General features: G+C 46.3%; 1 protein-coding gene across 1 annotated transcript; it reads right to left on the bottom strand.

Annotated features, from left to right (window-relative positions):
* Positions 1-727: 727 nt before the first annotated feature.
* Positions 728-2438, bottom strand: LOC147692231 (uncharacterized). Its single transcript, XM_086939512.1, has 2 exons — positions 2012-2438; positions 728-1731 (listed from the first exon to the last, which is right to left on the bottom strand). The coding sequence occupies exons 1-2, from the start codon at positions 2436-2438 to the stop codon at positions 728-730; spliced, it is 1431 nt and encodes a 476-aa protein (XP_086795638.1).
* Between the last annotated feature and the right edge of the window lie 12754 nt (positions 2439-15192).

The following is a 15192-nucleotide window of genomic DNA, read 5'->3' as shown; positions in this document are numbered from 1 at the left end:
GTATCGGAACCGCAAGTCCTACCACTCCCTCAATATACAGATGGTATGCAATGCAAGGACAATCATCACAGACATAGTAGCACAGTACCCGGGGAGCACACATGACTCCTTCACATTCCGGCACAGTGTCCTCCACACACGACTGGCCAGGGGAGACTTTGGTGAAGGACACCTACTGGGTAAGTACACATGCCACACAAAAGTACAATATGCTAATGACGCTGCGCTGCACAGGCACTCACCCTCTGCTCCTATCATGCAGGTGACAGCGGCTACGCTCTCCGTGAGTACCTACTCACCCCATACCTCAACCCAGCAACACCACAGCAACGGCGCAGCACACATTCGCACAAGAAATTGCATTGAAAGGACATTTGGGCTTTTGAAGAGCAGATTCCGCATACTGCACAAGACTGGTGGGGCCATCAAATACGATCCAGAGGTCTGCTGCTGCATCGTGGCCGTGTGTGCTATCCTACACAACATTGCTACCAAGCGCAGGATACCTGTAGACATCTCAGGCAGTGAGTCAGAAGGGGACAATCGGCCACCTGCACATGTGCGTCACGCACGCGGGGAGAATCCAGCAGAAGGACACAGGCGCCACAACGAAATCTGCATGAACTATTTCTAGTGGACCCACTCCCCACACCCATTACTCAACTCATGCATGACAACATTAATAATGACATGAGGCAGTTTACGTTATTCAGAATTTTAGTTACTGTTACTTCACAATAAACATGGCATTCTGAAAAGTGTTCACAGATTGACATATTGCGTCATATGTCCAGGTGAGTCTGAATGGCATGCTTGTTGTGTCAGCATGTGGCCTCTTTGGAATGCACCACAGTTCAGTGGCGTCTGCGGGTAGTTGCCCCAGACCTCCTCTGTACGTCCTCCTCCTGATTTTGCTGTGCGGCGGCAGAGGGCCTTCTGCTGCGGCGGGGTGCCACGACCGGTGGTATGGACTGGCTGCTGTGGCTTGATGTTGCCTCACTGTTGTTGTCTGCCCCCCCGCCTGGCCATGGCCACTGGCATGCATGCCCTGCATGGCCACTGATATGTTCTCCAGGGCTGTAGCTACGTCCTGGCAGCACTGCACCGTTTGCACCTGCATGGCCAGGGATCGTCGCGATAGCTGTGAGGTGGCGTTACCAATGATGTGGTTTGACCTTGTGTACGCCGACAGGTGGGTCAACAGTTGACGGTGTCGGCGGCGATTGACATTCCGCTGATGGGACATTGCCTGAGTGTTGGCCTCCACAGCTGCAGTCATTTGTGCGACGCTACGTGCCGTCTTATCCAGTTGGAGGTGGATGGTGGCTAGGTGTCGGGCCTGGGTCTGGTGAACACTCAGCATCCTGCGCTCCATGAAGAGCCCACCTGCTCTAACACTTCTGCCCCTGCCAGCGCGGGATGTATTGGTGCGTGGCTCCCTGACCAGACCGCTCGTTTGGCTCCTCACAGCCGCAGGGTGGTGGGTTTGTTGGCGATCTGCTGCTGGTGTTGCAGGCCGCACTGCTGGCTGTGTGCTGCGTGGTACGACTGCAGCACCTGTTGTCACGGGGGTGGCACGAGCCACAGGGGCAGGTGGTGGGATGACCGGTGTTGTTGCAGCTTGCCCTGATGGTCCGGCCTGTGGAGTATGGTGTGTATCCCCCTCTGTGTCCTCCGTGTTCTCCTCAATCACCAGGGCCTCACTGTCAGTGCTGGGGACATCAGCGCCACCTGTGATGTAAAGTGGACGTTGATTAGTGGCATGTTACATACACAGTTAGGCTTGCTACATGCATGCAGTCTACCATTCCCTGTCTGCATGCAGGATTGACCGTCACTGGACATGTGGGGCTCTATGGTACAGGTTGGTAATTGTGGCCAGACTACATGTTCCACAATGCAATTGCGCTATGGAGCTGCACATTGGCTGCATGCTTGGGGTTTGTAATGGGATGCACTGGAGTCGTGGACAATGTTAGGGGACAGGGGGTTGCAGTCGCATGGCCCTTACCTGGTGTGTCTTGGGTAGGTCGGGAGGAGTCAAGCCTGGTCACACCCACGCAGGCCTGTGGGTCGATGGTCTCCTCCACCTGGTCCTCCAGTGGGGTGTTCGGTGGGACGGTGGGCCTCCCTCCACCTGTCGCCAATTTCTCCCCCAGCCTCTCTGCAATCTTTTCTTTTGCCCGCCCTCTCAAGTCATACCATCGCTTTTTCAGCTCGTCCACCGAGCGCTGGGTCACCCCCACGGCATTGACTTTGGCGCGGATGCGCAGCCATATGCGTCTTTTGTCCGCCTCTGGCACCTTTCGGGAGTCTTTGCCAAATAGGCGGTTGTGATCCCTGGAGACACCTTCCATTAGGTGTTCAAGCTCCTGCTCCAAAAACTTTATTTTGCATTTCCTCCCACTGGTGGAAGCTCCTGCTGCATCCTCTGCCATGGCTGCCACTGTGGAGTCTCCTGCTGCGGTCCTGTTGGAATGCTGGAGGGGAGCTCTGGTACTGCTGCCTGTGCTTCAGACTCTCACTGCTGAATGAGGGTGGGACCTGCCTACTTCCTGGTTGTGATGTCATCACTGTGCTCAGGATGCGACTTCCCGTTTTTGCGATCTCGCAGTTAGCGAGATCGCAATTTGCGATATCGGTAATTGCGAAATCGCAATTTCAACTGGGGTTTTGGCCGATTCTGCGATTATTTACCGATTTCGGACTTCTCGCAACCGGCGATTGCGATCGCTTGTGAATCGCATTTTTACATCGCAAAACATCATGAATGACGTTCTGCAATTTCTAAATTGCGATTCGCATTTACTCGCAATTTAAAAATCGCAGAATTGGACATTGATGAATCTAGCGGCAAGTCTTTATAATCAGTGCTCCCGCGTAGTCGTAGGTCGTACCACGCCGCATCCCGTAGAGGGGTGCGAAGACCCCAATGATGAAGCATGACACCAAGGGTCCTTTTGGTGTGTGACGGGTATTTTAAAAACACTATGTGCTCCCCACCATAGTAGGGAACACTTCGCCCTTACAGAAAGCTTCCCCCCACATACACACGTGCAGAAAAGCAACATGGTGGCTAGCAGCACTTCTTGCTTCCCTCCTCGCGCCAACAGGTGCTGTAGAGCCAGCAAGCTTCCCTCATATATACACCGGCAGAACAGTCACAGTATGAGTAACGTCAGTGCAAGCCTATAGCTCTGAGCATCAAGAACACTCTAAATGTGGATCTACTTTTGAATGGGGTGACAAACGAATCCACGTTTAGCTCATAAGAGAACAGTGGGAGAAATCCTAATGCGAGAAGCTCTACCCACTTGACCTTTAATCGTGCAATTTAACTAATTTCTTTTTACAGTATGTGCAGAATGCAGTAGCCTCGAGTGGGGGGAGGTCTATAAATTCCAGAATACAAGCTCCCTGCATCGCAGCCCCCTCCCGCCACCTCTCTCTTCATTTTTCCCTCCCTGAAAGCCAGCTAATCCCCAGCCATTCTCCTTCTTTGTTCACCTCCTTGGCTCTCTATCGCGGGCTCGCTTGCCTATCTATCACATGTGGGCCCCTCTCCCGAACCCCTGCAGACCTCTCCCCATCTCATCTCCCCTCAATCACTATTTTGAGGCCTCATCCATCCCTGTCAGCTCCTCGCACCTTCCTCTCCCTCACTCACATTAGATCGCGCGTGAACCGAGCCCTGCAAGGCTGTCTGCTGCTTCATTACCTCACGGGCCTGTGAGAGATGAATTACTCCAATCTATTAAAGCAATTATTGAAGAGAGAGAGAGACCTGGAGCTATGGCTCCGGCAGGCTGTGTGTCAAACCTGACAGAGGATCCCGGGGCCTGGTGTACCTGCATCCCCTAAGGGGCGGGTACAGGCCAAGGGCTGCTTTGAAAAGACTGCCTCAAAGGTGCCAGTGGACTCACACTAACACCTGTTCTATTACGTAATCAACATTAGCATAGCACGCAGTCTGCCTGTGGTATGGCCTCGGAGCCCCTATGGCATGCCCGAGAACTTCAAAATGGAGACAGAGATTACCAACCCAGACCTAAGGAACGGCAGAGAGTCGATCAGGAAGGAGGAGGGCATGATCCATAGCGCCAACATCTGCATAGGCGTTCGACAGCATAGGGAGGGATAATAACCCTGCCTCCTCTGCCACTTTCGGGAACTCATCAGTTATTGCGATCAGAGTGGTCTCGGTCCCACCTTAGAGTTGGAAACGGAATTGATGACAGCTTGAGCCAGCTTGTGATCACTCACTACCGTTACTGCGATCTGGTCATTTACTAGGTCATGAGGCCGTGTCTTATTTATGAGCTTTGGGTGCACGAATTTCATGACAAAAAGGAAATATTTCCCCCTTTTCTGCTCTCAATCCCAAGCGAGCACAAACTGTTCAATGCAGGACTGCAGGAGAGACCATCAGTAATTAATTTTTAAAAATCAAATATATAAATGAGTATAGAATAAAATAAAATAAAATATAAAAAAGTGCATGCGTCCAATTTTTTTTAATGAGCCATCCGCCAGCACTGGTTGCCAAATACCACGACTGTCCAGTTCTGATTCCACCTCATGCCGCTTTCTTCCACCATCTTATAAGTCCTCTCTCTTTACCTCACGCTTGCAGGTTCATTTTCATCCCTGCGTTTTCCGTTTGCCAGAGTTTTCACGTTCCCCTTCCTCCTTCAGTATTTTTTTTTTAATTTTTCCAAAAGGTGTGTTGATGGATAATATGCCCGGTTCCCAAAACGGAGTGCCCGTCTTTACCACCTTTACTGCCTACCCTGGGGTGAGAGGCGAAGTAGTTCTGTATAACTTGGGCGTATGTTTCATGAAGAGCTCAAGTTACAGGAAACTCATGATTTGCCTTCTCATGGTGTGTGAGTCTAGTAAGGATTTGAATGTTGTGATTCTTAGAACAAGTCCTTGTAATTGTTGTGCCCCATAATCTATGTGTAAATTCTGTCAGGGGCAGCTCGCCTTAATACGGTCTGTCCCTGACTTGTTACTTTGTACCTAACCTTCCCGGAACCAAAATATTCGGTTCTTCAGGATATGGATATGCTTCTCAATTTGTTCCTCTCTTGGCCAAAATGCCTGTCTAGGAAGTAGTTATCAGCTAAACTCGCATCCCTCCTTTTCCTGGTCTCCTGTAGGCGGGTGTCTGATATCAGGGTCTTGGACATCATTGGTAGGTTCTTTACTTCAGAGGGAGTGACATTTCATGTTTCACGAAGTACTAAGACTAATTACAGGGTGATCTCGCACTCAGCTTGTCCACATACCCCCGATTATTCGTAGGGAAACCTATTAAAGCTTATGAAGCTATGATGGAGGGCCTCATCCTCAAAAAAAGTGGCAACTTCTTATTGCCATCGCAAAGCAGTCTCCTCCCCTGCCATTGCTAGATGGGTCAGATGGAACATGCAGGAAGCAAGCATCAACACTCAGACGTTAGGGGCTCACCCCACCAGAGGAGCTGTGGCATCTAAGCCCTTCTGCTTGGGAGCTTGATTGGAGGATATCATGAATGCAGCAGACGGGCCCTCAGACTCTTTTTTCAAATGTTTTTATTTTAAGCCGCTCCATAGCATGGCCTCCATAGTAGTGAATAAGCTTTGAACTAGCATAATCCTTGGCTCCGGTCGTGGCATAGAATATAACATTTCCCAGCTTTTGTAAAGGAAAATTTCAATTCTATTAAGGACACAGAGTCGATGATTATCCCCCCAAAAATAAAAAAATGCAAAGCATTGACAAAGCCAATCGGCCTGGGTTCTCCCTAGCAACCCTTTCTAAAATGATCCCTTATGTATGCCAAACCTCATTTTACTACAATGATTTCCCTAATTACTTTCCAGAGACTTGTCCTTCCTCATCTCGCCTTTTATTCACCCCGAGCACCATCTTTCTACTATGATCTCTTAAATAACACTTTTTAGACTCTTCCCACCTCTTCTATCCCTCCATTGTCCTATTCAATCCAACTAACAGATTCACATCTACACCACTCTAATTAACATACATTTCCCTACACTAACCCACCACAAATCCTCTTTGGATTCTAGAGTAGCGTGCTGTTTGCCGAAAAGCACTTTGACACCTTACCAGGGGTCTACTATGATCTCTCAAATAACACCTTCTAGACTCTTCCCTCTTTTATCCCTCCATTATTTTATTCAATCCAACTAACAGACTCACATGTCCACTGTTCAAATTAACGTATATTTCCCTATACTAACTCACCACTAATACTTTTGGGGTGCCAAAGTAGCAAGCTACTCACCGTAAAGCGCTTGAACACCTTGTCAGAGGTAGTAAGAGCTATATAAATACAATTACAAATGTTAGTCCATATTATTCACTGGTGATCGTTAACATGGACTTTGTTTTGTATTTGGTGGGCCAGGCCAGGCCCAAAAAGAGGAGGGGGCCTTATGCAGTCAGTACCTGGTTTGTGTTTGGGCACTGTGCTCAGTGCAAATTCTGGTGCAAACTCTAGTTCAATAAGTTCACACTGATGAATTTTTATTTCCGATTGAGGCGAGCATCAAATTCAATACATTTCAATAAAGTGAAGCACACTTGGCCCCACAAGGAAAACAGAAAACGTTTAAGCTCAAAATCATAAAGGTTTATTTAATGATTTGCAATGTTCCAAACTGAAATCATCAGAATAATTGTAATTCTATAGTCAATACATCAATGCATTTGTCAATATATTAAAAGCAATTAAAAATCATACGAGCAAAGACAATTTATGAAGTCTCAAATAAACGTTTTCTCATAAAGAGGAGCTCCCCTCACTGCTAAGCTAGATGAAAAGTCAGAGAAATCTAAAGAGAAGTCAAGAGAGTGGAATTCTGCCATAAAGCCTCTGAAAGACTGTATGTAGCAGGCATCTGCCCTAAAAGACCAGAAAACAGTATCTGCATCTAAAGACAGCAGAAAGGAATCTGAACTCTTGTGTGAGACAGAGTGAGTTTGAAGGGAACCTGAATATAAACGCCCTAACATTATCAAAAAACCTACCAATCAAGTGAAGACAGAAAATGCAGTTTTAGTCTATATAAAATATGCAAAACTTTCTCACAAGCAAACTTAGACTGTGCCCTTCAAACCAGAAGATAAGGCATATGGGCTGCTTGCACTCACAGATAAAAGACTTCATTGAATTAAGAAATTTCAATAGAATCTCACGGAAGAAAACATTATTTTCTACATGAGGAAGAAGCATTCCATGTTTTCATTGTTGCTTCAGCCAGAAAATAAATGTTCACATTTCACAAAGAAAAATGGCAACTAACATGAGCCATTTTAAAATATAGGGCTACGCTAGCTAGAATCAGTTAAAATGTGAAAAATACACTCTCAATGCTTTTGTGAGTTGTATATTAAGTCGATATAAGTGCAAAGCATTTATAAAAAAATCTTCACCAGTTGTTTGTCATTATTTTTCGCCTGTACGGTCAGGAATAGAGGACTAAAGCAGACTAACAATACTGATAAACAACCTAGGTAAAGACTGTACTACAACTACCCGCAGGTTTGAAACCCCACACACCAAATTAGGCCTACACCAAATACAGGGCAACAAATTAAGAGCTCTTGTTCTGGGGCAGTCACAATGTTTAATAAACTTACGGAGCCCCCTGTAACTTAAGTACTAGTGTTATACTGATGCTACTTAAAAGCGTGTGACCAAATGTGCCTGTAAACTGTGAATTTGTAGCCCAAACCTAGACAACACTAAGAAGAGTAAAATATTTCTCCAATACCACCTACTACTGTATTTTGTTCTAACTACTTCTAATGGTGCGCAGATTGTGTTTTCAGTTGTTCCAGTTGATATCTGAATCCTGCTTTTGTACATTTTATTATAATGTTAAATAAATCAATTACTCTTGTTGTCACTTAATTAAAATCTGATATACAACTTCAGTTGTAAATAATTGGAAAAGGACCATAACACAGTGTGTAAACACACCACACAATAGATTCCACCATATACAAAACGTAGTACAGCAAGTAAGCTAGGACCCTATTCTATTATATAATTTGTTTCACAATATGCCTGCAGCCTCTTTCATTCAACACCTATCACCTCCCACACACATATGCTACTATGGTACTATCAGCCCGATTCATCAAGCGAAATTGTGCTCGCAAAGGGCCAGATTCTGAGAATCTGACCCTTTGCGAGTGCAATTTTTGCATTTGAGATTCATCATCCCAAATGCAAAAATCGCTATTAGCGAAATCGTATATTTGCAAGGAATTGGATTTAAGAAATCTCTAATAGAGATTCCTTAAATGCAATTCATCAACCAATTAGAAATTCAAAATTCGCAATATTTGGTCGCAATTTACCACGAAGTCTGACTTCGTGGTAAATTGCGAAAAAAGAGTAAAAAGCACTTTAGTGCATTTTTTTCTTTGCATGTTACACACACACATGTCCTTTGGACATGTGTGTGCGCAACACCTGTTTAAATTTGCATTTAAGGGGTGCTACAGGGTGTCCTTTGGACACCCTTGGCACCCTTTAAATCGCTATCTTATTTGCGATTAGCAAATTGCTAATCGCAAATAGGGAACACTCCCCATTCATTCCTATGGGCCAAAAGGCCCATAGGAATGAACAGGGAGTTATTCCTTATTTGCGATTAGCAATTTGCTAATCGCAAATAAGGAATGTGTAGGAATCGCATTTTATTTTGCGATTCCTACATGAATCCCGTTTTGCGAGTCTGTAATAGCGATTCCTTATGAATCGCTATTAAAAACTCGCAAAACGGGTCTTTGATGAATCTGGCTGTATGCCTTTTGTGCAAGGTGCTTAGGGAAAAGAAACTTGATGTAGAGATACATATGGTCACTTAGACCCGAATGGTGAACATGGGTGCACCACACCCTAATGCAAATAGCTTTTACTATGAGTTCCCATTGTATTTTTGATTAGGACTTTCAGACCTGGGCTAAAATTTAGGAATTTCGCTAGGAAAATTTATGTGACCTCCAACAGCGAGGCATTGATTCAATTTTCTCATCTGTCATGTAGACACACACCACCAATTGTACCATCATAGCTGAACTAACCAAAAATAAAAACTGAAACATAGATGGTAAGACAAATAGCAGCGCCACTACAGATTTACGACCACAAAGTAGTCGGTTCTTATGGGAAACATCCATCACAAGGCAACTTTTACGACGCACTACCATTACAACACAGGATTTACAACGCAAGTCATTACAACCACTTGCGCTGGAGGGCGCTGTAGGATAGGGAATAGTTTCATTTACTATCCAAAACCTTCCCTACTATCCACGGGGACTGGAGTTGGAATAGTAAATTAAACTATTCCACTATCCAGCACCCCCAACGCAAGTCGTTGTAACGACTTGCGTTGTAAAACCTGCATTTTAAAGGCATGCGTAGTAAAAGCATGCGTTGTGATGACATACATCGGTTCTTACTGATATGGGGCTGAACTATGGGGGTTTGAGAACTTAGAGGGCCTCTTAACAACTGAGAATAAATTCCTGAGATCACTCTATTCTCTTCCCCAAAGAACTCCAATTCTTCCTCTTAGGTTTGATAAGGGCAGGCAATCCATCGAGAATAAGGAAAAGCTTCGCACTTTGTTTTTTTGGTTGCGTCTGAAACAAACCCCTGAGATTTCACAATATGCAGCTGCGGCCGATGAAGTTTGCAAACTCGACTGTTGTAACAAAATCAGGTGGTTTAACAAAGTCAGGTTCCTACTCGCAAGGATACGCTTAGGGAGTTCTTGGAACGCCAATGAACCTTGCTCTTTACCCAGCAAAAGGCTGCTCAAATCACAATACTGGAAATGGGTGTCTCAGACTAAAGCTACACAGTCACGTGGTGGCCGCCTCACAACTGACTTTTTGGACTTCAAAACCCATAGCGAACACAAGCAATAATTGAAGGTCATCACAATTCTACTATACTGTAGGCAGTGGTAGAGGGACCTCTAACAAGGCTGGAAGGGCAAGAGACAGGGCCAGACTGGGAACCAAAACTGGCCCTGGCAAAGTGACGGCTAGCCCCCCTCCCTTCCTGGGCGGGTGTTGTGGTTGCGACCGCGCTCTTTGCCAGTGCCGGTTTTTGGACAATTTTGTTACAGGGCCGTTTTTGCAGCTATGCTGCAGAAACGGCCCTGTAACAAAAACGGCCCCCAGGGGCCCAAAACCGGCCCCTACCCTTGCAGCGCACCGGGGGATTGCCCGGTGCCTGCAATGGCCAGTCCGGGCCTGGCAAGAGAGGTATTCCAGGATGTGAATACATCCTCCCCAATCAAATGATTGTTAACTTCAGGTACCCCCACCGCTAAAGGCTCAGAATTAGACTCCCAAGGCGTCAACCGGTGTCGTGTAGAGTAGCAGGACCCATGCCCGAAAGGTCGGTCTAAAGTCAAACTTGGTCAGGACCGCAAAAAGATACTCCCATTCCCCACTGTCAAATGCCATATGAGCATCAAGAAACAGGAGCGCTACCGGAGTGTCCGGGTGTTGAGTCACCACATGCAGCACACCATAGAGGTGTCGGAGATTCAGTCTGGTGCTTCTGTGGGGCATAAAACCGGACTGGTCCAGGTGCATCAGAGATTGAATGACAGGGGCTAGTCGATTGGCCAGGACCTTTACGAGCACCTTGGCCTCAAAGTTAAGTAGAGAGATTGGTCTGTATGAGCTGCATCTCTCCTGTGGCTTACCCTGTTTGTGAATTGCAACAATAGATGCCGTACGTAAGTCTTCTGGCAGTTGTCCTGCCATTCGTGCTTCATTAAACATCTGTAGCATGAATGGGGCCACCACCCTTGAGAAACAGTTACTCCTCCCAAATAGGGTGGATACAATTGGTGAAGTCATTGGAAGGAGAGATAAGTATCTACTCCATTCCATTCACAAGGGTGCAGCTTTCTGCTCCCTCCACTTGAAAATATAGGAAAATCCCCTTTTAAGAACCAGTGAGGGATCTCTATTTGCCCTGAAGAAAGCCCTGGACCTTAGAGTCCTTCATATAGGGGCTGAAACATGTTGGCATGACACTAGGGTCATAGGACCATCACTTCTTTACGACCCCCCTGTATATATTTATTTTAATATCAACTGCATCTCCACTAATGATGGGATACCTGGAGAGCACAGTAGGGTTTTTATCTATAGACCTCCTGGCCTATCTCTCCTAAGCGCTCCCTGAAATACAGTCAAGCCCACCCTGACCTTTAGGAGTCAGGGTGAACCCTATGATGAAGCATGACACCAATAGGGTGTGTGAGGGTTACCTAGCAAAAAGGAATAGCTTCCTTTCTTGCGCCTGAGTGGTTGACGCCTGAGTCTAATTATGAGCCTTTAACAGTGGGGATACCTTAGGTTAACGATCATCACAATTCCACAGGATAGGACAAGCTTTATATCCAATTTAGATTTGGATCACTTCCTGTGAACTCCTTCACTGCTGAGTGGCGTCGACCCGTACCAGGGCAGCTATATTGCCCTGGTTGCGCCAAGTCCACTGAGACAATTGCACATATTTTTTTGTCTGCCCATTGTAAAACTCTCCGAGATGCAAATGGTTGACACCAGTTTGTAGGCTGCTGGGAACACAATGCCACTAGGAAGCACTTTGTATTTTGAAATCGGATTCAAGATCACTAGTTGCCTGTGCAGTAGCAAAGTTTTTTGGAAAAATGTGGATAATCAAAGGCGCACACTTGAGAAGTGATATTGCTTGCCATAGCGTTCTTTTCTTCCACCTTTTTAACATACTATTTGAGATCATGCCAGCAACATTAGGAATTTTAAAAATGCTTGGTCAGTTTTAACTATACTTTTTATCCTTTTTTTTCTTAAATAAATGTTGCTCATACTTATTGCCCCCAATATCATCTGTACTGTAGAGGAGACAGAGTCGAGGGTCAAACTGGAGTTCCCATGATAGTACTTCTTTTAAACAGGACAGTATTTTATGCCAAAAGGGCTGCAAAAGCTCTAAACTGTGTGTAGGAAAGTCCCATCCTCACTCCTGCACCGTAAACATGGAGCGGACTGGATGACCCCCATCGCCCAGAGTCGGTCTCGTGTGTAGTATGATCGGTGGAGATACTTGAACTGTATCAGGCTATACAGTGTAGACCCCGCAGCACCCCGGGGGCTGGCAACAGCCTCGGTCCAGTCGTCGTACGTCAGGTCAGGAATGTCAGTTTGCTACGCACGACTTGTCTTATCTAACATTGTCTGTGTATGGGTTGTCAATGTCTGGTATATTTGCTTAATTTTACGTAAGCCCAAATCTCCCCTCATCAGACGGCCCTCTAATGGGTGGAATTCCGGAAGGGTCTAAAGAGTGCAAAACAGGGGCTTAAGGAGTGGTGGAATTGGAGGTATTTATAAAATTGCTTCTTGTGTAGTTGATAGTCTGCCTGTAGTTGCTGAAAGGATTTCAGTGTGGTGCCCCGTACCACATCACCGAGGGCCGATATCCCCACCAGGTCCCACCAGCTGAATCCCGCCAGAGCTGCAACTGGACAGAGGTATGTGCCTTGCCATAAGGGAGTTGTTTGGGTCAACGTTCTGCATGTTCTGTCGGACTGTGTTTCGCCACAGATGTATTACCACTCTACTCGCATGGGCTAGGAAGTCCAATCGTATGGTACTGTACAGGAGGTGGAGGAGGGGGTCCCTTCTATTGCTGCATGCTCTCTTGTGAAAGCTGGGTCAGACGGGGAGTTATACCACCATTCATTTACGATAAGTAGATGAGAAGCTGCACAATAAGAATAGAGGTCCGCTGCTGCGATCCCCCACAATACGTAGATTGTATGCAAGTGCAGAGTGCGACCCGAAACGCACCCCTGTTCCAGAGAAATTTATTTTGTATGGCTTTCACTTGCGCAAACCAGGAGCACAGGATTGTGTAGGGGACATTTTGTAGTCTGTATAAAATACGAGGCAAAGACATCATCTTAAAGATGGCCTATCGCCCATAGAGAGACAGGGTAATGGGGGACCAGATTGTTGTTAAGCCATTTAGACTCCGAAGCAATGGATTGATATTGTGTGTCCATGGGACTTTGGGGCGTAGTGACATGAAGATGCCCAGATACTTAAAACCATCCATCGTGTGCAACAGCTGTGATGCCCATGTTCCTGGGCCTTGATGACCCCAAACTGGAAATAAGGTGGTGTGCCTTGATTCCTATGTAGCGAGCGTTGCCATAGTGCAGTATGTTAGAGATGAGGGCTTGAGTCACTGTGCGTTTTGTGTGCAGGAGTAGCCACTTGAAGATCTTATGTAGCATGTGCAGGGTGAGGAAGCAGGCAGAGGAGATGGTGTTGATCTGTGATTTCATGGTAAGCTTGTTATCAATGATGATTCTGAAATTTTTGGATTGGTTGGACGGTGTGGGTCTGATGGTCACCAGACGTTGTGCCATGGGTTGCTGTTGTTGCTGAAGAACAGTGCTTCTGTCTTGTCCATGTTCAGTTTAAGACAGTTGTTATTCATCCAGTCAGCAATGCTTGTCATCAATCTGTGGAAGTTGTTCATGGTGGTGGTGTGGTCCTCGGTGAGTGAGAGGATGAGGTGGGTGTTGTCTGCGTGGGATATTATTCTGAGACCCCGAGATCTGATGATGTTGGCCAGCGGGGTCATATATAGATATATACATTGAAGAAATTGGGGCTGAGCCCTGGGGGACACCACAGGTGACGTTCTTGGGTTCGGAGGTGAAAAGTGGTAGGCAGACACTGGGCGGGTGGTGGGAAAGGGTGTCGAAGGATGCTGAGAGGTCAAGGAGGATCAGAGCTGCTGTTTCTCCTCTGTTGAGGAGAGTACAGATGTTGTTGGTGGTTGTGGTCAGGGCAGTCTAATGCTCTGATTGCTGTGGAAACTGGACTAGGAGAAGTCGAGTAGCTGGTTCTGCTCCGGGTGTGTTGTGGGTTGGTAATTTATAATCTTTTCCAGTACCTTGGCTGGAAATGGGAGCAAGGAGATTTACTAGTTTTTGAGTTTGCTGGGATCGGTGGAGGGTTTTTTGAGCAGTGGTCTGACTTCAGTGTGTTTTCAGGCATTGGTAAATGTTGCAGTGGAGTTGAGCAGAGTGGGGAGTTCTTGGCTGATGCTTTGGTTTCCGAGGTTGATGTGATATGGGCATGGGTCTGCGGGAGTTCCAGATTGGATCGATTCCATGATGGAGGAGGTGTATTGGGTGGAGAAGAGGTTCCAGGTGGTCAGTCTATGGTTCGTGTCGGTTGTGTTGGAGGTGTATCTGTCAGGGAAGTCCACAGTTGTAGGTTGGGGAGCGAAGTTTCTGTATATGATTGCAATATTTCCATGCAAGAAGTTGACGAGCTTGTCACACAGCTCTTGTGAGGGTGTGATGTTGTTTTCACTCGCAGCCGGTTTGGAGAATTCCTTGGCGATGTTAAAAACATCCTTGCTGCTGTTTGTGCTAGTTTCGATGCATGTTGCTAGGGTTGTTTTCTTTGTTGCCCTCATCAGGTTGTGGTAGAGGTTGAGGGAGGTATTGAAGTCTGTCCTGTTTGAGGTGTCCTTGTTGGTGTGCCATCTACTCTCCAGCCATTTGCTGTCAAGATTCGCTGGTCTGAGTTCTTCGGTGTACCAGCTGACCATTTTGGAAACTCTTCTCTGTTTGTTGTTCTTGATGGGGGTGATGTGTTCAGCATAGTTGGTGAGCCAGTCATTGACGTTCTTAATTTCCTGGTCTAGGTTGGGTTGGAGGTGTTGAGTGCTCCTGTTCAGCTGGTCTCTGAAATTTTGCTCCAGCTGTGGTGAGGGGCATTGGCCATCTTGGGGGTTAGTGATGCAGGTGCCGGAGATGCTGAAGTGGGTGATAGAGAGATCGTTTCATGTGAGTTCTGCGACGTCGCAGTATTTGACACTGTTGCTGGATGTTCTGTGATGTTATGTTAAAGAAGCTTGTAGAGCTCACTTTCACCAAACACTTTCTTGGCACTAAGGGCCAGATGTAGGTAATCCAGATTTACCAATTCTAAAATACCGAATTTTACCGATTCAGTATTTTAGAATCGGTAAATGGGATGTAGGTATTCATTCGGTAAGTATTAAAGAATCGGTAAGATTCGGTAAATACCGAATCGGTATTTACCGATTCGGTAATTCCTATTCATTTC

The sequence above is a fragment of the Lissotriton vulgaris genome, chromosome 9 (genome assembly GCF_964263255.1).
Source record: "Lissotriton vulgaris chromosome 9, aLisVul1.2, whole genome shotgun sequence".
Classification (NCBI taxonomy): domain Eukaryota; kingdom Metazoa; phylum Chordata; class Amphibia; order Caudata; family Salamandridae; genus Lissotriton; species Lissotriton vulgaris.
This window is presented reverse-complemented; position numbering and strand designations above follow the sequence as displayed.